This window comes from Corvus moneduloides, chromosome 1 (genome assembly GCF_009650955.1).
Source record: "Corvus moneduloides isolate bCorMon1 chromosome 1, bCorMon1.pri, whole genome shotgun sequence".
Taxonomy (NCBI): Eukaryota; Metazoa; Chordata; class Aves; order Passeriformes; family Corvidae; genus Corvus; species Corvus moneduloides.
Genome location: NC_045476.1, coordinates 151,148,367 through 151,174,766, shown reverse-complemented (window position 1 = coordinate 151,174,766; position 26,400 = coordinate 151,148,367). Strand labels below are relative to the sequence as shown.

Sequence of the window (26,400 nt, the reverse complement as noted above, 5' to 3'; positions counted from 1 at the left end):
CACCATGAAAATTTTTGTTTTGATATTCACCATAGAATTTAATTATTCTAAAACATACACTATTTTGTGAATCTTATTTTTTGGTTAGTAAAAATTTTAATTATTCAGCTATTGGGAAAATTGTTTTTCATTGTAGTAGTTACTATTTTAAAGGTGTTTTAGCATCATGTGTTAACTAACTGTTCAGTTCTGTTTAAGAAACGCTGATGGCAGGGAAATCAGTAAAATATTTTGGAAGGGGCAGAGTTAATCCTGTCAGTACAGTCTCTTGCTGGAGGCTTTTTCATGTAGGTAATCTATTAGCAAGCAAGGCAGCTGCTTGTCTTCTGAAAGTTTTTCCTAGAGCTTTTCCTAATCTTTTAAACGTGAGGTTTTGCCATGCAAATGCTTTCTTAACAAAACTCGACTCTTGTTTAATTGTGAAACTATGAAAATCAAGACTTTTTACAAAATTGTTGATTGTTAGAGCAACAATTCAACGAAGAGAATAAGAGAGTTACTGTTTATATTAGTAAATATTCCATAACTTTTTTCACAGCTTGAAAAAAGCAAATATTGCATATGAAAACATGTTTGAAGAAGTGCCTATTGTAATTAAGAATTCATACCTGATCAATGTGATGTTGTGGGAACTGGAAAAGAAATCTGCAGTAGCCGATAGACATGAGTTGCTCAGTCTGGCTAGCAGGTAAGTACTTGTTACAATAATGGATGTACTTTTATTCGCTTTCCCAAACCACAGTTTAACACCTTGGGTGAAATCCCAGTCTCATTACAGTCCATGGAAGCTTTGCCTTGACTTTTAACGGAGTTAACACTTTACCCTTCATGTTCTTTTGCTGAAGGAAAAAAACGCATGGTAAAACTGAAGCATTAGATTCAAGGACTAAATTCAGTCTGTAATCCTCATATACTTGCAGTGCTTGAAATGTATAAATTTTTCAGAAGTGTGTTTCTTCAAGAAAAATATGGGCACTCAGAAAATTCAGGCAAAAATAATTTGGTTTTGTTAAATATTCCTTAAGTAATTACATAAATTATTTTAATAAAAAAGAAATTGCATTTCTTTTGCTTTGATAGCAGGATGAATTCGAAAGCAAAATAATAAAGGGTCTGACAAACTGGCAAAAATGCCACTGATTGTCATGACAGCCACCATTCATGATGTCAGAAATTGTTTTAAGAGTTTCTAAAATGATCTTCTCATAACTTTGTCTAGGAATAACTTTTTCTTCTTGTAGCACTTTGCCCTGAAAATACACTTTTGATAACAAAGTTGGCATGACTTCTAGCAGTATGATCAAAAATTTGGTGGTATTTAAATATTATGCAACACAAAACAGTTGGATTATTATTAATCTGACAAAAATAATGAGATACACAAAATAATGCAGTATCTTACTGCATGTAGAAGATGGGTTGTATTCATTAGTAGGCTTTTGGGGTAAAACACTTTACTTTGGCATCAAGGTATGGTCTGCCAAGATTCTGATCCTAGTGGCCTCTTTTCTTTTTCCTTTTTTCTCCTGCTCCCCCTCCCTCCCCAGCCATTTAAGGCTGAAGCTAATGGATCTATATTTCTAGTGGTCCCTATGTTGCCTAAGTTGGCAGAAATTTTCCACTTTCTCTAGTTGAGCTTATGTGGATTTTCTGAGGGATCTGATAGCTTTTAGAGAAATTGATCAAGAGAGAACAGGTATAGGGTTGAACTCTGCTGGTGAATTTACAAATGCCACAAGTAATACTTAGTCAATAATTCTGTGTAGTAAAGTTGTTACTTGGTACATTGGAATTAATGAAGTGAAGAATTCCTGCCGAGATATTCAGTCTGCTTGACTCTGCAAGCATTGTGTAAGTCCTTTTCTTTCCTTGGTCAAAGATCACAAAGCTTTTCCCATTTGAGGAGAGGGTGAGCACTGGATGTAGGAAATGGCAGTGATTTGATTCCTCGTGAGCTCTGTCACTTTATGGTGAAATGGAGGACCGTGCTGAGAATACAGAAGGTTTCCAGGTGACCTGACAGCATTGCCCTTGGTTGTTTCTTTGGATTTGCTCCTGTATAAAGGGCTGGGACTTCCCGGCACCCTGGATCCTAGCAAGGGCTGCTGCTAGTGACACAGTACAATTCTGGAAATGGAAAGTAATTTGTACAGTTATTATTTTTATCTTATTTATTTTATTTTTATCTTATTTATTTTATTTGAGTCAGGACAGTGGCACAGAGCAGTTACTACATAAGACATAAACCTGTGATTTGTGATCTATCCAAATTACTTTCCATTCTGGTGTTAAATGTCTGGTGCAAGACAGGCTTTTGTGTTGGTCCTTGTATCGGTAAAGGGAATGAGAGGTGAACAAGAGAAGTACCAGCCGAAAATTAAAGACAGACTTTCCTGGCAGATTTTTCAAGCTCACCTGGTCTCTTTGAGGAACTTAAGGTGCTTAGCTTGGTTTGAAGGAGAGAAAGTTTTGGAAATTACTCCAGTGGGTTGTTTGGAGGTTTTTGTATTTGTCCTTTTTTTAATATTTGATAGCTGCTTTTAGTTAGCAGGCATGTTACATTCAATGGTATCTTACATTGGTATAACTGGCAAAGCAGCTAGCAAATTAAAGTATTTTAATGCTTTTTTATTCAAGGTTAGGTGACTTGTACTGCCTGCTGAAATACTTAGATAGTTTTTACTTGAATTCAGCTACAAAGGTTACTCTGTCAAAGCATGTATTACCTGAAGTAGGGAGTTCAGACCCCCACTATTCTGGACTTTTATTTTCATGTTTCCTTAATTTTGTCTTTCAGCAGTTTAGGCTAAAACATTTCAGATAACAACTTTCAATTTTAGTGCACATCTTCCTCACTTAACTTTGCTGTTGTTGACAGTAACTTCAAAGCTACTTTTTGGTTTTGGCCTCATTTTTTGGGTTTTCTCTAAGTTTGTTATGTTTGATTGTGGGGATTTTTTGGTTTGTTTTGGTTTTTTGTTTGTTTGGGGGGGCGTTTTGGTTGTTTGTTGGTTTTTTTTTGATGGTGGTAGTGGTTTTTTTTGTTTGCTTTCATTGTTGTTTTACTTCTTTGGAGTCTCAGGTTTCTTGGGCTTTTGGGGGACTTCCTTGGCTCTTTGGGAGCATCCCTGGACTTTTATACTCTCTGAAGCAATGGTTTTGGCAATAAAATTATTTACCCATAGTTCTTCTCTTCTGGAGAGTTTGCTTGATCAAGATTTTCACATGTTCAGCCACCCACCTTGTCTGAATTTAAAGCTCTACCTATCTGAGGTACTTTGCTTGCACTTTAGTATCTTTCTGCATTTGAAGTACATTTGTGATAATTGTGTATAGTAATTTACTTTTTTGGACATAAAGTTGTGTTTCTCTTGGGAAATGTGAATTGACTCGAGTACTCTAGGCAAAGAAGTTGAAGGCAGACTAGCACAAGGCTAGCAAGTAATAGCAAGTAAAGGCCTTTTACTCAGTTATCCTGCTACCCTTAAGGACCAAAATGTCTTGAAGACCTTGGAGAGCTGCCAGTCTTTTGATAGAGACTCGAGAATTAAAATCCTGTCAGATAATGTTCCAGATCTTCAGAGAAATAATTACAACCAACTTTCTCATTCTCATCCATCTCTTCCGTGTTCTATTGATGATCTAGTTTAAATTAAAAAGAGCTTTTTTGTGGTCTAGCTTCATAATAGGGTTGTTCTATAATATCTCAATTTGTCTCAAGCAATTTTTCTAATAGTGTGCGTCAGTCGAAGCAAACATGTGCTGAACATTTACTGCACTAACATCTACTTGGCAGTTATATGTTTCAAACATCAGATGCAGTATTTTTGTAGAAGTGACAAAAGAAAGGTTGCTTTGGCTTTTGAAAACAATATTAACCTTTATGCATTGCACAGCTTATTCAAAAATCTCAATGTGCTTAATGGATTATTAAGATGATTATGAAAATCTCTAATTTGCAGATGGGGGAACCTGACACAGAGAGAGTAAATGCATTGCCCAAAGGCACACATCAAAGTCAGAATAGAAAATGGAATGGAACTCAAGATTCTTGACTTATGTATCTCATTCAAACAAAATCCTCTTAAACAGCACAGGTTGAACTCAGGCTGAAATTCTGAGATGTAAAGAAGTTCTGCTAAGTGGTGGGAATGTACCTTACAAATTTTTAATCAAAAAGATGTGCTTTGCCCAGCAGTACTTCTCTAATCCACCCAACGCTGTTCCCACCAGGAGGAAAAATGCTGTACAGGATGGCACCTTTCCCAAAAAGCAGTCGCTGAGAGGGGCCTCAATGGAGCTGTTGGAAAGTGGAAAAAATGAGCAGCAGATACAGCATTTTCTAACCCTTCCTCTTGCTGTTCTTGTTGTCATCTTCCTTAGCTATAGTACAAGCAAAACACAATTAAGTAAGTGAGGGGGTCCAATTATGGTAATTGTAGGCAAGTTTAGGGGGCCGTCTTTTTTGCACATCTCCAGCTTCAGAATTGTTATAGCCCAAAATTCGGTGCCTGGGTGCAGCATGGTGACTCGGATCTCAGGGGAACAGAGAGATGCAGCCCCCCGGGCCAGCGCGGGTTCACGGGCTGTGCCAGCTGGGACCCGGGAGCTGTGCCTAGAGACAGGCAAAGCCAATGAGCAGGGCACGGGCACTGGGAGCCACAGGAACTGCTGCTTCTCTTTGAAGCTTGGGTGTCTGACTTGAAGCTTCATTTTGGATGTTTCAGACCTTTAGCAAGTGTGTCTGGAGTCCCTTTCTGATTAAAGATGCTGAAGTAAATATGGGCTTCATGTGTAGTTCCCCATTATGAATGCTACAGAAGCGGAGCCAGTTTGAGGTTCCAGTCCCAGCTGCTTGCCTCATTTCTCCCCATTACCCCTATTTCATCTCTACATCCCTCCCACCCTCAAAGATTTTAATTCCCTCATCTGTTTCAGAATATGGCTGTACAACTAGCTTTTGTGGAATAGTCTAATGGAAAAAATCAGACTCCCACTCTTCCCTTCCAGCCTTTCCCTCTGCCTCCCTGAAAAAAACAAAAAAAAAGAAAGAAACCTCAACAGGGGGTGTTTTTGCATTTACAGTAGACTATTTCACTGAAAGGGTTTGAAGTGTGCCCACGCAAACAGCTGACTCCATATAGCTCAGAGTGCTGTAACCTTTGGGCAAGGAGGGAGAGGCAAGAAGATGCTAATGCTGGAACCTCTTAAACTGCCTTTGCTGGCAGCAGTGAACTACACCTTTGCTCTCCTTAAAATCTATCTGCAAAGGGAGGGTCTGGTGGTATGAGCACTCCCTGGGAAAGATGAAGGCTCACGTTCAGGTCTCTTAGTCAGATCTGTATCCTAAGAGGATGCCCTTGTGTAGTGAGTGATCTGTGAGTTCAGTAAATGTTCAGTTGTCGCTTTCTCCTTTTGTTGATGCTGGACTGCATCACTGCCAACTGCAGGGCTTGCCAGCAGGAAGAACAAGACAGGAAAGACTGTGAGTGTTATCTGCAGATTAAGCTACTCTGCTCACAGGTTTCTACTTCTCACCCATAGAATTAATTGACCCTTGTATTTGATAGTTGTTAAACAAGGAATCAGAAGTAATCCATATGTCAATGACCTGATCTTATATCTGCCCTTGTGGGTAAAGAATTATACCCCATCAAATGTAAGGCTGTTACAGCAAAATTGCACAGCACAAGGAATTGCTTTCCAGACTATAGTTTCTAGTCTGTTTTATGATGTAAAAAAGCTTTGACAGTTTCCCTTTGACAGTTTGTATGTGTTTGTCATTTTTGGGCATTTTTGATTATGCTATCTAAGCTACACAAGTCTCAAATGATAAATTTCCGGAAGTTCTATGGGTCACTCCTTACAGGTCCATGATCCTGGTAACAGTTCTGGTGAAGGAGTGCTCTCACATTAGATTATTCTTCATTAGATGTGTAAGAATCCACATGGCAGGTAATTTTTCTGATTTATTTGTGATGCTTAGTATGAAAGCAGTTCTGCAGCTGATAGTTTTCTTCCAAGAAGATTCACTGATACCAGAGGAGTTGTGGTCTCCTGGTGCTATCTTAAGGTGGAGCTGTCTTCTAGTTCAATTCAAGAGTGCTCTCAGATCATCACCACTGGGTGATCTCAGACCTGATTTGTTTCAGATGAAGCTAAGCTGTAAAGAGGCATTGGGAGGATAATTACTGTGCTTCAGCCACTTTTAGATCACCGGACCATGTCAGAAGTAGTGATAAGAACCCCCCCAAACACATGTAGCATGGACATTGGTTTCTCAGCACCAGCTGTTTTGCTTTATAGATCTGTTCCTGTTGGTCTGCATTACTTGCTAATTTAAATGTAAACTCAATTTAATTGACTCTTTTGCTGAATCTGCTGACTGAAATGCAGCCATTGAAATTGCAGTTTCTTTATTACTGATCCCCCCAGAACAACAGCCAATGCAAGTGCTGAGCTCCACATTGTCTACATTTGACTATGACAGAGCCTTGTAGGGAAGTGAGGATAAGGATATGAGCAGCTCTTACTGGCACCCCTTTTTAAAATAGATATATTTTTAATTTTTTTTTTTTTTTAAGTTGTATTGATGCATTTAGGTACTTGGCAGTATGATCTTTGAGATCTGCTGTAGGGAATGCACAAGGTAAGGAGGTGTCTAAAGGATCCTTTGGGCTAATTAAGCGTATGATGAGTGTTACGGGCTGGAGCAATGTGATCCAACTTCCTAAATATTACCAGAATAAACATCAGCTGAATAAAACTTTCTTAAACATTGTACGTACATGTTTTTACAAACTGCTTCCTATTTGTCTTTCTATTTTTTTAAGAGATGGCGTAAAAAAGGGTATCAGCTATATGAGAACTGAGGAAAAAGCTGGTCCTGTATTTGCAGCATACTTATCACTTCATGTCTCAGTTCACATCTGTTTAAGTTATCTGTTTTTTGTTGCCCTGGTAATGAGAGCAAACACTGTGTTACTGCAACTTCTGACAATAACTCTCTGTTTCTGTACTCTGCTGTGCTAAGCTGGTCCCAAAGAGATTCACATAAAATCATTCTTTGTAACCAGCTATATTTCACTTGGACACTATCTGTAAAATAATTTCTGTTGTGCACATACCTTACAAGGCTATTAGTGTGTACCTACACAGGCATTTCTGATAATACCCAGTTCTAACACTAGCTCCATACAATATAAACTCTATAAAAAACTGGAAACATGCACGCCCCTGGCCATGGCAATATTCCACAGTTCTAAATATCATGTGCTTGAAATATTCAACCAAAAAAAAACCCCAAGAAGTTTAAAAATAATTATTATAGTGGCGCCTTTCTTGCTGCTGTGCAGCTGAAATCCTCCTCACCATCTGCCTCTGTACGCAAGTGAGATTTAACACTCTGGCTTGTAAATAAATTGTGGTCTGAAGTTCCTGATGCAGCCCTTTGTTCAGTGAGCAGCTCAGTGAGTGAAACAGCTGTCCTTGCACTCAGAGATAAGGGTGTCTGCAGGCTCTGTTCTCTGCAGGTATTCCTAAGTGCAGCTTCTGTGTCCAGCTATGAGTTCTATGGATTTGGGGAGTAATTTACACTTACAGAGGGATGTGCACAGTATTACATGTGTGGTTCTCTTTTTACTTTATGCTTATGTCTTCCAGTTAGTTTCTCCAGTCCATAGGCTGTAGGATTATAGGAAAGCATTGTGAAAGACAGAGAGAATCTCAGATAACATGGTGAAACAGTGATTGAAGGATGTGATTCTGACATGGAAGTGCACTGAAGTTTTAATTGGAAAAAACCTCTCATGAATATTAGTGGATTTCAGTTGAGGAAGAGAAGGATGGAGTTTAGCTTTTGAGTTGCTGGTCTTCAGCCAAGCAGGACTGGGTAAGGCTTAGATCAGAGCCAACAAACTAGCTTCTGATCAAAGGGATCAATAGAGAGCAGAAAGTGTCCTTCTTTCATTGCTCTACCCTGTAAACACAATTTAGGAGGATGTCTCCATGGGCACCAACCTAAAAACTTCCAAAACTTTGACTTGGAAGGTATACCTTAAGTTGAACATTCCTGCAAAATACTGAATCCATTGCTAAAAATGGTAACAATAAAAGTTGTTTAACAGACTGCATTTGTCTGGCCAAGGCAGTAGATCACATAACTGGAACTGGATGCGCCCAGCCTGCTGCTTCCATGTTGCCTATGGTATGGAATGTGGAGCTGGCTGGACTGGGCGCAGAACTCCCTCTCAACAGCTAGGATCAAGCAATGTCTGCTGAACTTCCAGGCATGGTTTGATAGACTACTTAATGAGATGGAGTTCTGAAGAATAATTAACTATTCTTATTCAGAATAATATTTAACAGAGGGTTAGTTAAAAATTTGTGAAAAACCAAATTCAAGTAGTGACTTTTAAGTAGTCATTTGAAACCAAGCTCTTTGAACACATCTCCTGGAACATTGCTTGCGTTGTATGTCACAAAGGCGTCAGACTTCTTCTTTTAGATGTGTGACCTGCATCTCTAATAACTGTAAATTCATGCAAGGTATTGTTTTTCCATTACTTGGAGGTTCCTGGAAAGACCAGAACATTTAAACTTGGTATTTGCAGTGAGACAAAGATGCTAGAGGAGGAGATGCCATGTAAAGTATCATCAAATAAATATTTTAACAAAGATAATTAGGAACTTAAAAATTTGCAAATAGTGCTGTTAGTGCAGAAATACTGGTCAAGAGACAGAATGAATTTTTAATTTAAAATCTTTCTTTTTTGTAGTAAATTTAATCTTTCATGAATATTTCTCATATTTCAGTAATCACCTTGGGAAGAGTCTGCAGCTGCTGATGGACAGAGTGGATGAGATGAGCCAAGACATTGTTAAATACAATACCTACCTGAGGAATGTAAGCAAGCAGCAGCAGCAGAAACACCAGGTTGGTAACATGGAAAAACCTGAATGAGAGCTTTTTTTTCCCCACAGAATATGGTTTGGGTTGTGTTATCCAAGACAGATGAATTGGGATCTAAGCAAGATCTTTCAAAAATACACCTGTTAAGCAGTGCGGTGCATTGACCCTGGCTGGGTACCAAATGTCCCAGAAAACCAGTTTATCACTCCTCTCCTCAGCTGGGCATGGGAGAAAAAAATACAGAAGTCTCATGGATTGATCTAAGGGCAGGGAGAGATCACTCACCAGTTGCCATCTCAGGCAAAACAGGCTTGACGTATGGGAGTTAGTTTAATTTATTACCAATCAAATCAGTGTAGGGTGATGAGAAATAAACCCAAATCTTAAAGCACCTTCCCCTCATCCCTCCCTACTTTCTGGACTCAACTTCAGTCCCAATTTTCTCTCCTTCCTCCCCTCAGCAGTGCAGGGGGACAGGGAATAGGCGCTGTGGTCAGTTCATCACACGTCTCTGCTGCTCCTTCCTCCTCAGGACTAGGTCCTCTCACATTCCTCCCCTGCTTTGTGGGCTGCAGGGGCACAGCTGCCTCACCGTGTTCTGTACCGTGGGCTGCAGGGGAGTCTCCTTCCCCACTGACCTTGGTGTCTGCAGGGCTGTTTCTCTCACATACTCTGATTCCTCTCTCTTGGCTGGCATTAAGGGCTTTCTTTTCCCCTTCCGAAATGTTTTATCCCAGAGGTGCTGTCACTGTTAGGCTTGGCCTTAGCCAGTGGTGGGTCCATCTCAGACCCAGCTGCTGTTGGCCATGGGGGCAGCTTCTGTCAGCTTTTCACAGAATCCATCCCTGTAGCACCCCTGCTACCAAAATCTTGCCATACAAACCCGATATGAGAAGATTTATGAAATAGGTTAGTCAATAGGCAATTACCAAATAAGTTCACTTCTAGTGACATGGTATGGATTTAGCTTTCTTTGCTATTTTACATGTTTATTAGTGATTTATGGTAAACCAAAATAATTTATAAATGCACCATGGACACAGGAATAAGAGATTCAGTAAATGAAAGAGGTGAAACTGCAAATTTAGTTCCAAAACAAACAGTGTCTTAGTACCATCACATGTAGTCATGCACCTAGAAATAAAGAAACATAGTCCAGTGGACTGTGAAGAGGTTGGACTGTTCTCTGGTTGGAAAGGACATTTTAGTAATTTTTGTATCAATAAATAGTGATGCTGATTGGGTGATGCTGACTTTCAATTCCTGGTGCCAAAGGGCCTCTTTAAAATCCAAAGCAGTCTGATTAGAGAATCTTGAGTGTGGAGAGCAGCACTAGGTGATCCTGCTTGAGCGGAAGGGTTGGCCAAGGTGACGTCCAGAGGTCCCTTCCAACCTTAACTATTCTGTGATTTGGAGGCAGTATTACTTTCTTTGCTCTTGCTGCACAGATAAAGCAATGCTGTGTCTGACTGTAGGAGAATGGTGGTAAATTGGAAAAAAGCACTATGAGAATTATTTGAAAGCCTGGAGAGAAGATTTTGGTGAACAGCATTCACATCACGTGATAAGTTATCAAATTACGTGCTTACTCAAGAGATACCTGCATGAAGAATAAATTGGAACTCTTTAATCTAGCAGACAGAGATATGACAAGATTCAATATTGGCCAACTGAAAATGGGCCAGATCACTTTTAAGATAAAATGTTGCAGGTATTGCTACACAAAGTAAGTGATTATTAAAAAGAGTATCTGTTGTTTATGTGAAAGGCTTCATCACTGACTTTTAGAATCAAAATTGCCTTTTTTACATAAGTAAACAGGGAATATTTTAGGGGAGCAGCACATGATCAGTGGTCTGTCCTGGCTATGTTATTTCCAAGGACATAGAAGCTTCATGTTATCTTCAGAAAATTTGTTTTCCTTTATTGCCTAGTTGGAATAGAAAGATGGCATCTACTTCAAAGTTTTTTCTTAATAACAAGGGGGTCTATTTATTTTGAAAAGCAGAGCAAAGTAGGTTCCATGGTGTCTCAATTTCTTTACTAACTATAGCTGCTTTAGTAGTGGCTCATTGCAGCATACTTAGTGGTCGTAACTTCATTTCTGAAATGGAGCAATTGTGATTAAGAGCAAGCCATTTCAATAAAGAATAATAGGCAGACTGCTGAGAAGTGAATGGGGTAATGCAAAGAAAGAAGAAACTACATGCAATTCACATACAAATATGGGCATTTCAGATTTTATTTTTAACATTGTCCAAAAACATGTATTTGTCACTACTACTGGAAAAAAATTACTTCATTTGATTATGCCACCAAGTAAGAACTGTTTTCAAACTCATTGGATCACAGATACATTTAAGTAAGTGAGAGAAAACACTCTGTACTCTTTGCCTCCTTGTTTTAAAGACTTTTTTGTTGTGTTGAGTATGAGGACTTTGAAGACAAACTTTATAACTAAATCCTCACTGCCACATACAGTATGAAATCTCACATAGTGTTTGAATTTATGAACTTCACAAGAACAAATGTTTATCTGATAGCTGCAGAAACGTTAGTCTCAGTTTTTATAAAGTTTGAGTAATCTATATGGCAAAGAGAAGTACTGAAAAAAATGTTTTTATATATAGCAGAATAATTTCTACAAGCTGCTACTCTGCTATATTAATGGAGAACTGAACCATTGTGCTTGGTTTCAGCCACCACTTTGTTCTCAGTTTAGTTTTAATATTTTTTGGCTTAAAGCACCTTATTTAATCAAGTTCTCTTCCCCTTTCACATTAATATTGTTTTGACCTTTAACTTGCATAAAATGGAGAATTTCTGGTTTGTGTAACTGTCTGAGGTAGTGGCTTCTTATACCTACCTATTCCAGCCTTTCTGTTCTGTATTGTGTGGGGCCATGGAGGCCTTTATCAACCATGCTCTATTCTTTCCATCAGATACAGTATTTATCTCTGAAAAATTTTAAAAGCTAACCCCACAACCTCAGTACTACATGATTCTCCATTTTCTCACTTATTTAAGGTGCCAGTGTGTGGGATGGGGAATGCCTTGTTGCCAGTGAATTGATAAACTGTGAATTGCATTAGCATTGTTTGTAGTAACCTGAATTGCATTGAATAATATAATTTTTAAAACATACTTACTGGTTCGTTGAAAATATCTGAAAAGAAAATTTTTTTGCAGCTTTGTAAGTTCTGCTGCGTTTTGATTCTGTTGTTTTATTTTCAGTATCAACAGAGACGTCAGCAAGAAAATATCCAGCGTCAAAGCCGAGGAGAGCCCCCTCTTCCTGAGGAGGACATCAATAAGCTTTTTAAACCACCACAGCCACCTCCAAGAATGGAGTCACTCCTTATTGCAGGTAATGTTTAGCAGTGTTTTCAACTTACCTTTTAACGTAAGAATGTCTGCTTGTGAAAAAGTGCAGTTGTATCCTTTGAAAGTATTTTAACTTTTCATTACCTTTGCCATTATGGTGTGATATTTTGGCTTGGTAGCATTCCAAATCCTATCCTTGATATTTCAAATTTGAGATTTTAAAGGAGAGATGGAGAAATGCTCTGTGGGGCAGGCTTTCTGCAGGAATGGGTGTAACTGCTCCCTTCACTCATGCCCTCCCTCAGCTCCAGAAATTCGGGAGCTGTACAGACAAGAAGCAGGAATAAGCTGTTCAGGCTGGAATTTCTGATTCAGAGCAGTTTACAATAGACCCAAGTTATTGATAACATTTCTAGGTTTGAACTGGCTGTTGCAGCAGCTGAGAAAGTTTTGCTTTTAATTTCAAATAGAGTGGGGATAATTTCTTTGTTTATATGGCCAGAGATGTAGGGAAACTATCCCCATCTTCTTGCACCCCCAGGTAAGGGAAAGTATAAATGGGAACAAAGCATAGATAGCTAGAGATACCACCCCACAATTTCTTCAGTTCACTGGCGGGCTGCAGGCGTAGCCATCATCAGTGCCTGTTCTGTGCCTCCTGGAAGGGTAAAAATACCTGCGACCTCACAGTGTCAACAGAGAGCAGACAACCTAGGTGCCCTGCTAAGCAAAATAAGTTTGGAAAATGTCACGAGAAAGCAGATTGTTTAACTGTAGCAGGCTTTTTGGATAAAATAGCTGTCACCTTGTTTTGTACTGAGAGAAATTCAAAATCCTGGTAATGTACTCTACATCAAAGAGTGCTTTGGCGTTAAAAAAAAAGTGAATTTGAATTACCTGAATTTTGAAGTGACCAAGAGATTGTTATTTTAACATTTAATAGTTTCATACTGATAATAAGTTCTGCTTTTAGAAGAAACAATGCTCTTGATTTATTATTCCTTACAGAGTCTTTTAAAAAACCCTATTGTTTTTATAGTTTTTAGCAGTTACTGAATCCTAGCAGCATTAAAGTATTTAAACATTCAGCTCTAGCATAGTTTATAAATACAATGGAAGAGTGTATGTGTGTAGATGTGTGTTTTATGAAAGTGCAAACTTAGGATGAGTCACCCCTTATGATAGAAAGAATTGGAAACTATTATACTTAAAGGAAAAGAGCAGTTTCTTTGTTCTTTTACCATAGTCAGGGGAAGAATTGAAAGCATCCACATCAACTTAGATGAAGTAAAGTTTGTGGATAAAGAATAAAACTTAGCTCTTTTGTCTCTGAGGCATTTAAAAACTTTTCAAATAGAGCATTAAATCAAGAGTTTATTTGCCTTCTAAACAGCCTTAATTTTGATTAAACTGGCTTCATGTTTTGCTATTCCTAGCTAACAAGGGAAATAACTTGTTGCTGTAAGAGTATAAAAATGTTTTGATGGGCACGTTTGATCTGTAAAGCACTGACAAATCTTCATACCCTGATGATTTTTGAAATAGCAAATAAAGTGAAATGTTAGGTGGAAAAAATGGCTAGCAGAATGTCAGAGAGAAATGGCACAATTTTCAATCTGCTGCTGCAAAATATTTGTTTAAAATATTTTAATAGAGAGAGCATATGCATAGGAACGGAACTGAAATTTAGTCTTGTAGAATTTTTAGAGAAGCTAGGTTGAAGAATTAATGTGATTGAGGTTTCTGTTCAGCAGCAAGAATTGCTTATTCTTTTTATTGTCATACGTATTTTCAGAAAGTATATGCAGTGTTGCTGGAAAATTAAGGGGTTTTTTGAGCATACCAGTTTACCTGTTCTCCTGATTTAGTTTCTTTTTCTTCCCAAACCTATTTGGGCATCCTGAAAATGTAAAAGTCCTAAGTGTGGAGTAGTGGAGCCAAGATAGTGGCTTCTCTATAAATCCTCAGTGGTTCACACACATTGGCTTTTGAAAAATTATGTTCTAGGGTGTCTTTCTGAATTTCAAAACTGACAAGGGTTTACTCTTCTTTCCTTTTGACAGGTCAAATTAATACCTACTGCCAGAATATTAAGGAGTTCAATGCACAGAACCTGGGCAAGCTTTTCATGGCTCAGGCTCTCCAGGATTACAACAACTGAAGAAACTTTGCTGTAGCCCTCAACAAGAAGAGTTATTTACAGCTTTACACTGTTCATGATCATCTTGAAAATTTATTATATTGGAAGAAAAGTCTTGTAAAACAGAGTCAGCTTGGTTTATGTAGAATTCTCCTATAAGAAAAATAAAGGCACATTTTAACAATATTTTAGTATTTTCTTACTTGCTGGCCCTATTGAACTGGAATTTTCTGTGGTCACTCAGGTTTTATAAAGGTTTGGCAGTTATTCACGTTTAGTCATAGCAAATAATACAGGTTTTATTTAACTTGGAGTCAGAAATAAAAACAAATATTACGAATGTTCAGTATAACTGAATTAGAGAAGAAATTGAAGATTTCCCAGTTTTGGTTGAGAAGTTACAACTGTAATGTGCTAGACACTTGGGGCAGTTGCTCATTTTTATTTTAATCTCTTTGGACAGTCTGGTGCAATGGTGCTTCTGTATCACAGATGTTTCTTAGACTTCACATTCAGAACACACAAAACCAGTGCGATGTGGAGACTGGTCCCTATCATATTGTGCTCTGTTCCCATTTCTTCTTGCTGCCACCAACTGGGTTGAAATCAGAATCTGGAATGAAGAACTGGAATGAAAACCAGTTAATGGTTGGACTTAGAGATCTTAAAGGTCTTTTCCAACCTAAGTGATTCTGTGTAATCCAGGGATGCTACTGAATTGTTCACGACAGAAAGCCCAGAAGTAGCTGGAGCAGCCAGTGCAGTGTAAAAGAGCAGCATCCCTCTCTGCAGGAACTTTGCCATGTGGATGAGCCTTTATTCCTGAACTTGGGCTACTTATCTTTTTAACAAGAAAGTTGAAGATTTAGTACATGGCAACTCACACATGTTGCTGTCATGCTTTCCTCTTTTCTTTTTTTCCTTGAGTTCTTTCTTGTGTGTCATTGTGTCTTGAATTCCAAGAGCTTAAAATGGTTAAAGGAATGAATTTTAAAATAACATGCTCCAAATATGGACCTAGCATGGAATATTTCAGCCTCTAACGTGAATATTTTGTAAAGTCCTAAGTGTGTGAAAGCTGGGGTTTAGACTAAGAATTTCCCATTTTCCAATCTAAACCATAGTTATTGCAGTATTTTTGTAAATATGCATGCAAATTTTGTTTAACCTTCACATATCCATCAGATTGCCAGGCTGATCTTTTACTCTGGAAACTTTGGGCACCTTTTTTGTGTTAGCTTTCATACAGTGAACCTACTACAGTGCCACATGATTGAGTTTCATTTCCTATACAGAAAATATTCAAACTGTGGTAATTGTTCTAGTTTTCCCTTGCACCAAAATAACCACCAGGGAACAGAAGTAGGAGCAGATAATTAGGCTGAGACATTTAAGAGAGAAAAAATGATCTTCTGGATAACTGGGAATAGAAGACTGACTCTGGAGCTTCCTGTGTATGGAAGGAAGCAGCAGTAATGTACTAGGAGGTCTGCAAAGTTAGCAAAACAAATACTTGGAACAGATTAAAAACAATCTGTGTGTTTTGAATTAGTTGTTTAAGATTGAGGACGTAAATGTGAGAAGGAACGCAGTAATATTCTTCTGTGCTGAAGTTTAACAAGATCAGTGGATTTTATTTAGCCAGATTGAATGTGCTAAATATCAATTAAAGTCCATTAAGAAATATGGAAGACTTCAGTAGAGACTTGTGGCTTCTAAAGGCATAGACCTGTGTCATAGAGGGAAATGAGATGCAAAAGGAGCTGAGATGTAAGTAGATTTTGGAGATGATTTAACTGTTCTGTTCTGAATTATGCTTTGGTCTTCTGTTGCAGTGGATATAATCAGAGGAAGCTTCTCTGGGCAAAGGAGGTGGAGTCACTTGAAGGTGTTGATCAGTGAAAGAGAATCGACATCTGTGGAGATTAGAAATTAATAGGGGTGGGGCTGTGTCTTCATACTGGATCCAGTCTGGACTTTCCCCACTATCTCTGTATTTCTGGAACTTTGCTTTTACTTGTTCTTTACCTAATGTAAGCGAGCTGGGGGCTCATTCACCATGACATAGGTCCTTTCCATTTCTGATTATTATAGCACTACCTGCTTTTTCCCATTCCTTGTCTGTGAAAGCCTTTGCTGTATACTAATGAAAATGTAGTGACATTAGTGTCTTTGAAAAATGTGTCTAAAGAAGTTAGAACTTCTTTTTGTTCAGCAAGCCATTGCAGAGGCAGGCAAGGCCTCTGCCCCATGGTTCCCTCTCCATTACATGTCCACAGGTAACACATATACACACAGGAGATCAAATGTGCATGCAAGGGAGAACCTGCCCTGTGGTCACTACTTACACACACAGTCTGCATCAAGCTGTCTCTCCTGTCAGATTCCTAACCATGCAGGTTTGTAATTGGTTTTGTATTTTTGCAGAACTGTAATCCTTGTAAGAGAAAGTGTTACTATGGAATCCGTCTCTAATTGGTGTGAATCTTACAGGCTCTCTAAGGCAGATGAGCAAGTCTTTCAAAAGTGACATCTGAAAGGAGAAAAAGGGGGACAATTATCTTAGTTTTGATACTGGAGAAGGACAGCATTTCTTCTAGTTTAATACTTAGGATCTTCACCAGTATAGCTGGTGAGATTTTGCTGTGAGATTTACTGCCTCTATTCCACTGCTACTTGTAAAATGTCTAATTGTACTGATAATTTGAGCCAGTGTGGACGTGAAGTGCCATCTCCCTTAACCACAGCACCAGCTCAGGTCCCAGTGCCACGGCTGCCTACTTATTGGGGCTGTGCTGCTCTCCCAGTGCCCTTGTCACGTGTAGACAGAAAGGCTTTGCTGGTAAAGGGTGGGGTGGATGCGACTTGGTGTTGCATAAAGGGTCAGAAAGTCAGTGCTCTGGTAGTTTGAGATAATCACAGTAATGAATGGCGCATGCTCCCACTCAGTCTCAAGGCAAAGTGGAACAGGTTAATCTCAGCATTTCTAACAGTCTGAAATGTGTCTGGTTGTACCGGCACCCCAGTTATCCTCAGGACAGGCCATAAAAAAAGGTGCTAAACTTTGGGCCATCTATTGGTTTAACTTAAAAAATAAATAATCTTTTAGATATTAAAGTTAACTCCCACAGCTGTTGTCAGAATCTAGTCCTTAATATTTAAGGAAAATTAAACTAAATGGGAGAGCTTTTCTGTAATCCAAACATACTTTGTGTGACCTTGCCTTGACATCACAGTATGATGCACCATTTCCATTCTCTGCTTGGTGATCTCAAAGTTGGACCAGACTCCATCTAAACTGTGAAGCATTCTGCTGCTGACTGCCCACATGGAGGAAACACGGGATGCTCCCCCACTTCTATACAGGTTATGATGTCCTTTTTTCTTTTCAGCTCCACATGATGTTCTCCCAAACACTTAAACATTTAGGAGGCATAATTTCTATTCCTGTGTGTCCTGTCAAAGTCTGGACCTGTGTGCAGAGCTGACCAGTGTGGGTATAAGGAACTGCCATGTAAGGATGGGGTAGTATTTGTGCAGATGCAAACACCTGCACAGAGGGCAGAGTAGAGAAGGTCTGGGTGAGGTTGCAGGTGTTCTTTTTAGTGCTAACAAGAATGCTGGATGGGATTGGCATTGGCAACCAATAACACTTGTAAACATCTGACATCTTTGTGTTTATGCTCCTTATACTTTGCAAATTTCTGAGCCCATTCATTCATCTTGTTGGTCTGTATTGCTCAATTTTTTGCCTTCTGACAAATCTCTGATATGACAAATCACTGGTGACAATCTGAGGCATCTTGAAGAAGCAAGCACTATTTAATGGTTCTCACTTGGCAGTCAAAGGACTCTGAGTGCTCTGTTAAGACGTCGTTAGGAGCTTGTGATGCAAATAATATCCCAGTCAAAATATGTGCAGTGTATGCAGTAAGAGGAATTGAATTTCTCTCTGTAGAACTGCTTCTCATCCGGTTTGACAGCCCTGGGGTGAGAGATACGTCCCTCATGATTTTTCATGCCTGTGCATTTTCTTCCCTTGGATTTTATGCTGCCTTTTAATTTTCTTCAGATTTTGCCCACAGCTTGTTGATTTTTAAGCAAAACCAGCATGCTGCTCTAAAACCCATGCATTCTGTCATTATATTTACTTTTCCATAAATTCTCCTGGAAAACTTTGTCTGCAGCTGGAAGGATGCTTTAAATGTTGTGATCTGAACATTCCATTTATGGTGGAAGTTTGAGTTGCTCAGGTGTCAGGTATGGTCCCAAATTCAACTTTCTCGTGCCCCTGGTCTTCAGCTGCAGGGCCCTGAATGCCTTGGCACTGCTCAGGAGGTGCTGGTGCTGCTCCTTGGACTGTTCCAGAGGGACTCATTCAGAAGCTTTTCATATCGACTTTACAACTGGAAGGAGGTTTATACAAAGTTGGTCTTGAGTTTTATTTTTGATCTTTTAATTGACAGAACAGATTGCTGTTAACACAATGCATCATATGCCGAGCAGTAGTGAACTGTGCAGAGCTATGGAGGATGTCTCTAAAAACAACAGCTTGGCAAAAGGCTCCTTAGTGAAAGAAAAGTTAATGTCTTATTTCAATTAAAGCAAACATTTATATGTGAGGAAAAATGGCCAGATCCATTTTACAATGATATTAAAAGGCATTAGAGTGTCAGTAAAATAAACAAGGAAGAGTAGCAATGTATTCGTCCATCAGAAACACAACTGAAGACTTCCAAACTTTGTAAGATGAAAAGAATATGTGCAATAAGGATTGCCATTCTGGTTTGAATTATCAACTTACTCAATCTCTCTCCATTACTGAGGGTGATGTTCCTTAAATATCATATGATACATCAATCTTTTGATTTTTGGGGTTTTTTTCCTTCTGGATTTGACCAATACAAATGTAGTTTTAGATGAAAAAAAAGTGTCATGTTTTCCTTGTTCAGTGTGTGATTTCATCTGTTATCTCTCAGTAAAACTGATGGAAAGCCACATCCCACAGGTTAGAAAGTTGAAATCTGGTTGAAAGATTCAGGGGTCTCATAACATGTGCAGTGTTTGCTTACTTGTGTATCATCATGTTTGAAAGCAAAGCACTTAAATAGGTTTTCTCTGTCACAGAACTGATTAATTTTTTTGTTCCCAAATATTTCACTTGGCTTCTTTAACATTACCAAATTTAATTATTAGCTCACAGATTGCACCTAAGGCAGGAAAACATAATAACTGGAACTCACCAGTTGCAATACCCTTGCCTTTTTCAAGATGTGGTAATAAATGTGCTTGAAAGGGAAGTCTTGACTAATAACGACCAATTTATTATTTTAGAAGTAAGTAGATCAAGGCTAGTCTGTCTTGCAAGAATTTCAAAACATGAGCAGTTTCTGTTTTGGACCAAATGTGTGATTTCCATACAGATACTTACTATTTTTCAGTTGAGGAAAAAAGAAAAGCAAAAAAGCATGATCATATTGACTGCTGTAACATTTCACATAACACAGAGGTCTGGCAAATCCGTTGTTGCTAACTATGAAGAAAATAGTTTCCAAAATTATTAGCAATTACAAATTTCTACAAATTTCAGTGATGTTAATATCACTGTCCATGTTACATGGACTTTGCATGGACTACAAGGCCATATTAACGTTAATATTTTTTAACGTGACTCCTGAAATCATGCTTGACTATTAGGGGGGAAAAGCCCTTTCAGTTTATAGAAGAGTTCTTTCTGCAGTTGCATATGTGAGCACAAGCAATCATGGGCTTGTGCTCACGTGGCTTTTTGGTCGTCTTAGTTCAACCACAAATAGCTGTTCACAATGACTCCTGCACGCTGGTGCCACGTTGGATTTCAGTTCTCTCTGCCCGAGTTTCTCTTGTGAGTGAGTGCTGCTCCAGCGCTTGGCTGCAGCCGCCCGGCTCCCGTGGCCGCGGCTCCCAGCCCTCGGGGCCGCGTGTCCTGCAGGTCTGCTCGGGACCTCGACAGTCCAGCCTGCTGCTCTCTTCCCACTGCACTTGGCCAATGAGGTTAGAAGGTACTAGAGAGCAGTTAAGAGACTGCACGACTGCGTTAGCTCTGCCTTGTTAGAAAAGCTCAACATCACCCTTCATTAATGTTGACACCACCAGCTGTGCATAGTACAGGGGGTGTGTGAAGGGGAAGCTGTACAGATCTGCGTTCACAGGGACCTCCAGCATCCATCCTGGGCTGGCTAACAGGGAGAGCAGTCAAACAAGCTATTTGGAAGTGAAAAACTCCCATTTGCAAATTGATTTTTTGTTAAGACTTCAGTGAGTATTTAATTAATCCCCACTCTCCAAGGAAAAATTTCTACTTAAGGGGGATACCCAGACATACTAGTTTCATGTATCTGTATAAGGGAAATCAGGTAGTTTATGAGAGGCTTCTGAATTGAGCATCAAACTGGTTCCATGGTTGTAAAGTGACTGGCTTGAGTTTGTCTACTAATTACACATGCTGGCAGAAAAGTCAGCATTTGTGAGTGTGAATATTTCTTAAATCATAAGAATTTTCATTAGATCACAGCATTAGTAGAAGAGACTCCTTTTGTATATATATGGTATTTTTCATCTATCTTAAATAAATCAGGTACAAATCAGGCATCTATATGAAATTTCTCATTCCCTTCATAGGTGGCTGCTGCTTCTTCCTGTCTTGGGACAACCAAAGCTTTGCTTTTCTCCTACGAAATATAGGAGGGCATTCCTCACTAAAGGAGGTGAAAGAGGACCTGGGCCATGGGCTTAAGCAGACTCAAAGGAGGACCATGCCTGAAGAGAAGCTTTTCCAAGTCCTGTGGCTCAGCAGCCACAAGCTCTACCTGCCACCAGGCCATAGCTGTGAACATGCCACTCCAGGTGCTGGAGTGTCACTAGTGCTGTTGATAGACAGGTGAATAACTTCTTTATGTAAAGGGCAGCTCTTCTTGATTTGAAACATATGAACTGCTTCTTCCTTCACAACTGCCTGGCAATATAGATGTGAGCCCAACAGGAATCCTATCTAAACCTGGATACAGTAGATCCAGATAACCACCCTGAGAAGGCACTTGAATCCCAGTGCTTAATTCCTCCAGTACAATAAATAGGAATCCTCTCCTTTGTATTTTCTGAATGTAAGCTCCTTAAGACAGATGCTGTGGTCTGTCATACGCATTTAAAGTGCTTCATGTGCTCAATCCAGCCCATGCTCAGCAGACCCTTGATACCATTTGGAGAATCTAAGTATAATTGCCTGATTATTATATCTTATGGAGAAAATAGTTTACATAATTAGGCTATTAAAGGGTTGTGTACTGAGTAACAGGATGAAGATTGCACTGGCAATTCAGGTTTTTCCTGTCTCTTGAGGGCTCAGATTTCTAAAGTCTAGTAAAGCAGATTTTACTGTATGAGTTTGTGTAGACTGCCATGCCAGCTGTATTTGAGGCTGTATTGGAGACACAGTTACTCTCTCTGAGAGCCAAGAGAGTGGAAAGCAGCAGCACAATGCAATTACCTGCTATGTGTACCTGACAGCAGAGAGGTGTTAATGAGCTGCTTTGCTGCTTGCTGAACAGCAAAGCTGTGTTGAGGCCAAAATGCATAGATGTGATGAACCCTTCTGGTCTTGTAATACAACCAGCCAGACAAGATTGTTCTGCCTCGCCTCTTCCTAGCACCTGATTTTAATTTCTTATGTCTCTTAATTCTGTAATTAGATCATTATGTTACTTGTTTTTAGCCATACTCTATGCTCTTTGTCAGCCTTCATCCTTGGTCATTCTTTGAATTTTAAGATCAAAACTTATTTTCCCTCATGGAAGCTCCAGAGCTTTTCATACGAAACTCTAGTTTTCTTCTTCTTTTTTTTTGTTTTTTTTTTTTTCTTTTCTGTAACATCAGCCTTGGAAATAGCTGAATCCCTTGAGCTAAAGCTTCCCAAAAAAGATCCTATTAGTCAGACAGCTAACATCAGGAATGTTTAGCCTGAATTGTTTAAAGTTATCCTGAAGCGGAGTATTACAATGGAAAATGTTAAGTAGCTTCCTCATAAGTGTGGCTACTTGTGCTGCCAGTAATATCCTCGGCCTTGTAGAGAATGTTCGTCTTCTAGTTAAATTAGATTAACCAGGAAATTTGCTCATTCTTTAATCTCTATCAGATTTGAGACTTGTAGGCTTAAGCCTGCTGCCACTAAAGCTGATGGTGAAACTGTTGGATTCTGTGTGAACATGGGCTTTTCAGGAGTGATGCCAAAATTTTGTACTGTTGAAATTTGTGAGTATTAAGAGTATAAGAATATAGACATTACAGTGCAAAACTAAAGAGAATAGCTTTCAGACCAGACTTAAGTGTGAACAAGAATGTGTATGACAATTCAGTCAGTTTTAACGTTAGCTTGTAAAAATCTTTAAGTGTATTAAGAACATAGGACTCCCCATGGCTTCTGGTAAAATTACATTTTTAATATTGTAGAAAAAAATTGTGTGATAAAGGGTTCAATTCCATTTTTCTGAATGCTTCATATCTCTGAAGAGTTACAGCCCTTGGGAGAGCATAATATAATATCTAAAGTCATATTGGTATTTAATGTTTTGTCATTGTAGTTCTGCTTCGGCCTCTGCACCTTATTCCATTACCCTCAGATATACTGTGGCATTATTCAGATTTAAATAGCTTTTACCTCTCTCTGCCAAGAAAGCAATTCCAAGTGTATTATCTGCATTATTTTTTTAAAAAACCTGGTAGTATAAACTGCTGCCCTTTTCAACTGGAGATGGCTGCCTGGTGGCACTATTTAATAGCAGGTAAACAAGTAGCATCCCAGGGTCTCAGCTGGCCTGTTGTCACTTGGGTGTATAATGTGTGCTCTGCTCCTGAGAACAGGTGAGACATTTGCAGATTTAAAACACTGAGCTATTTTGTCCTGTATTTTGTATGTGTGAGGCAATTTTTTTGTCCCAGTGATATTCCAGAGTATCTTCAATGCTGTGTCATGTTGATTTTGAGTTCCCAGAGGCTTTTTTTTCCGGAGCTAATTACTTGCTGTGCTAGAGCATGGGCCAGCCCAGAGCTGGCTTTGGGAGCAAGTATTTCAGAGGCATGAATCATTGCCTGAGATAAGTCACCTCGCTGGACTGTAATACCCCAGCTGCCTGGAGCACTTTCTCTGTGCTGTGCATAGCACAGACAGCCCTCAGGCTGGGAGCCTCAGGGAACTCGCTGTGTCTGAACTGAGCCGCTCTGCGCAGCCTGTGGCCATTCCATGCAACCTGCCAAGGAATCTAGAGGGAGGGCAGAAGTTTCAGTATATCCTCTGTGCCAACACTTCCCCAGTTTGAAAGCAAGAGTTGATGGTGACTGGAGCCAACAGTTTTACTGACCATTCATGGAGAGCAGAAACCTATTCCTGGCAGAGGAGATCTCAAATGTCCAGGGCAGAAGTAGCATCCAACCCATTCATATCTACCACACAGAGAATTCACAGCAAGTGCTCATACTTGACCACCTTGCAAAGTGATCAGCTCAACTACAAATGAGCTTCTCTCTTTTGGATCACTCTGCTGAGCTAAATGGGAGAACTACTTTGAAGGTTGTTCATGGCTGATTTTAATAGCAGCAGTCTCATTTTGTTGTGTGGGGCTTTAATTGTGCACATCCCATTAGTGCTAATGGAGTTACGCACCTGAATCCTCCACATGGAGATGGGACTATAAATCCAGGGTTGCAACCTCATTAAAGTTGTTTATTTCACATGTAATAGCCCTTTTGCCACCAGGATACCTTAATTCATTGCTTTATTTGTCCCTTTGAATGAAGTCTTCTCATCTCAAGATCATAACTACCTCTTCTGTGCCATGCCCTGAGATGACCACTCATACTTTTCTCCATCTCTATTTCTCAGTATGGCAAAAAAAAAAGCCCAGACCCACCTCCTGCGAGACCCTGATACAGAGAAACTATTTATTTTCTAAAAATCTTTTAGGCCTCACCAATTCCTGCACTGTTTTTCATTAGGAGTGCTGGGAGATGCTGCTAGGCTATGCCATTTCTCAGCGCAATTTCCCATTGCCTTTGATGCAAAACTCTACTCAACACTTCCCTGCAGGTGGCAAGGGCCGGGCACAGGGGAAGTGGGGACAGCAGTGCTGGGCTCTGCTGGAGAAGGTGTGTGTGTGCATCAAGGAATGAGATGCTTTGGCCCTTGAACCTGGGGTAAAGGCAGGGAAAAAAGAGAAGGTGGGAAAGGCAGGATAGAACTGGGGTGTGCAGTGCTGATGAGGGCCACCTTTAGTGAAGAGCAAGTGTCCACAACTAGTGGATAAAAAGATGGGTTTTCCCAAGTAACAAAAGCAGGCTCAGATGTGATCATTTACAAAAAAATGGTGGTTTGTGAACAGATGCAGTGTGCTGTTGGCACACAGTCTGTGTGAGGTGCTGGGCAGAGATGTTTGCTTTAGTTCCACACGAGAAGACACTACTGACGAGTAAGTACCTTGCTCTTCTGCTTTCTTGTGGTGTTTTTGGCTCTGAATCCTGTTCACCTCTGAAGGTTGATACATGCAGGAATAAAAGGGCCTTTTCTGGTTCCCCACAGATTGTGCATAGCAAAAAAAGTTACATTCTAATAGCCTTTGTGTGGAATACTCACAGCTTTTTACTGGCTAGGCTCGTAGTTCAATGCCTTAGAAAGCCTCGAGCAGCCTAGAGAGGTAGCACGGGCAATCCAGCATTTCAGTGGCTCTAAAAGCAGCAAATAGTAGCTGCAAAGCTGATACCACCAGTAGAAGCAAAGAGGGAGAAATATAGCTCTCAGCTTAAGCTATAGTCCTGCTTTCAATAAGAGACAGAGACACACAGATGTTCACAGAAGGAATGCAAAGCCAGAGAGAGCGGGCCCCCTCTTGGGTCCTTCTTTTATTCGGAAAAGGGGAAAGGGGAGGACTGGGGGTGGACCCGGGGTGACAGGCCAATCAGACACTGCTAAAGAGTTTGAGTTACATTGGTTTTGCCCGTGCTTGGAAAAAAGGAGTTCAGAACACATGGCAGAGGCAAGTGCCTTGGGGAGGGGGAAGGGAAGCTTGGAACAGGCAGCACCAATTCCCTATATTTTTTTCTTTAAAGCTGGGTTGTAACTCTTAGTAACTTAAAGTGCATAGAACAGTAACGAAACAACAGTACAAAACATCATTGGAATCTATCGTCCCTACAACTCAACAGTACCTAGGATGTCTTTAAAGTAGTTCCCTAGTTAAAACTCAGGGGGTTAGTCAGGACATCTATGGTATGGGGTATCAGGACGAAAATTTACAAAATACAGTGCAAAATGTGCGTGCAAAACAGTGCAATTTAAGGGATTAACATCAAAATCTGGAGTAGGGGGGTTTTATGAGGGTGCAAAATCAGGATTCTTTTTATGGTGTCTCCTCCAGGAGGCAGTTTTAACCTCTTTGACTTTTGAGGAAGTGACATAAGGTTTTACCCATTTCCCTGGGATCCACCTCAGTCCTTGAGGGGTAGATACACTGGCATACCCACGTCCCCAAGTTACAAGTTTGTACGGTCCTTGGATTTTTTGTGTCTCTGGGTCCCGGATCAGGACTTCTGGATTTTCCTGAAGTTTCTGTCTCCTGGTGTTCTGGAAATGATGATAGATGGGAGGGTTTGGATCCTCAAAGGTGCCATTCAGGAAGTTTATGGTAAACAATGCTTTGCTGAGTCTCATTCAGGAAGTTTATGGTAAACAATGCTTTGCTGAGTCTGAGGACAGGTGAGTTGAGTTTAGTGGTCCCTGATTGTTGTAGCAGCATTCACTTGAGGGTTTGATGGGCACGTTCAACAATGCCTTGTCCAGTTGGGGAGCGAGGGATACCTGTAACATATCGAAATCCCCACTGCTGACGAAAGTTTTTAAACTCCTGAGAGGTGTAGGCAGGTCCATTATCAGTTTTTATCTCCTCAGGTATACCGAGCACAGCAAAAGCTTGGACAAGATGTTTTTCAACATCCTTAGCTT

General features: G+C 39.8%; 1 protein-coding gene across 1 annotated transcript in view; it reads left to right on the top strand.

Moving 5' to 3' along the window:
- EIF3H (eukaryotic translation initiation factor 3 subunit H) overlaps positions 1 to 14,561 on the top strand; it is a 99,059-nt gene extending 84,498 nt beyond the window's left edge. Inside the window, exons 5-8 of the mRNA XM_032131910.1 lie at positions 539 to 688; positions 8,815 to 8,935; positions 12,146 to 12,278; positions 14,299 to 14,561. Of these exons, the coding sequence (XP_031987801.1) occupies positions 539 to 688; positions 8,815 to 8,935; positions 12,146 to 12,278; positions 14,299 to 14,396 (502 nt within the window). The 3' untranslated portion in view covers positions 14,397 to 14,561. The remainder of the gene's footprint in view (positions 1 to 538; positions 689 to 8,814; positions 8,936 to 12,145; positions 12,279 to 14,298) is intronic.
- The last annotated feature ends 11,839 nt before the right edge of the window (positions 14,562 to 26,400 follow it).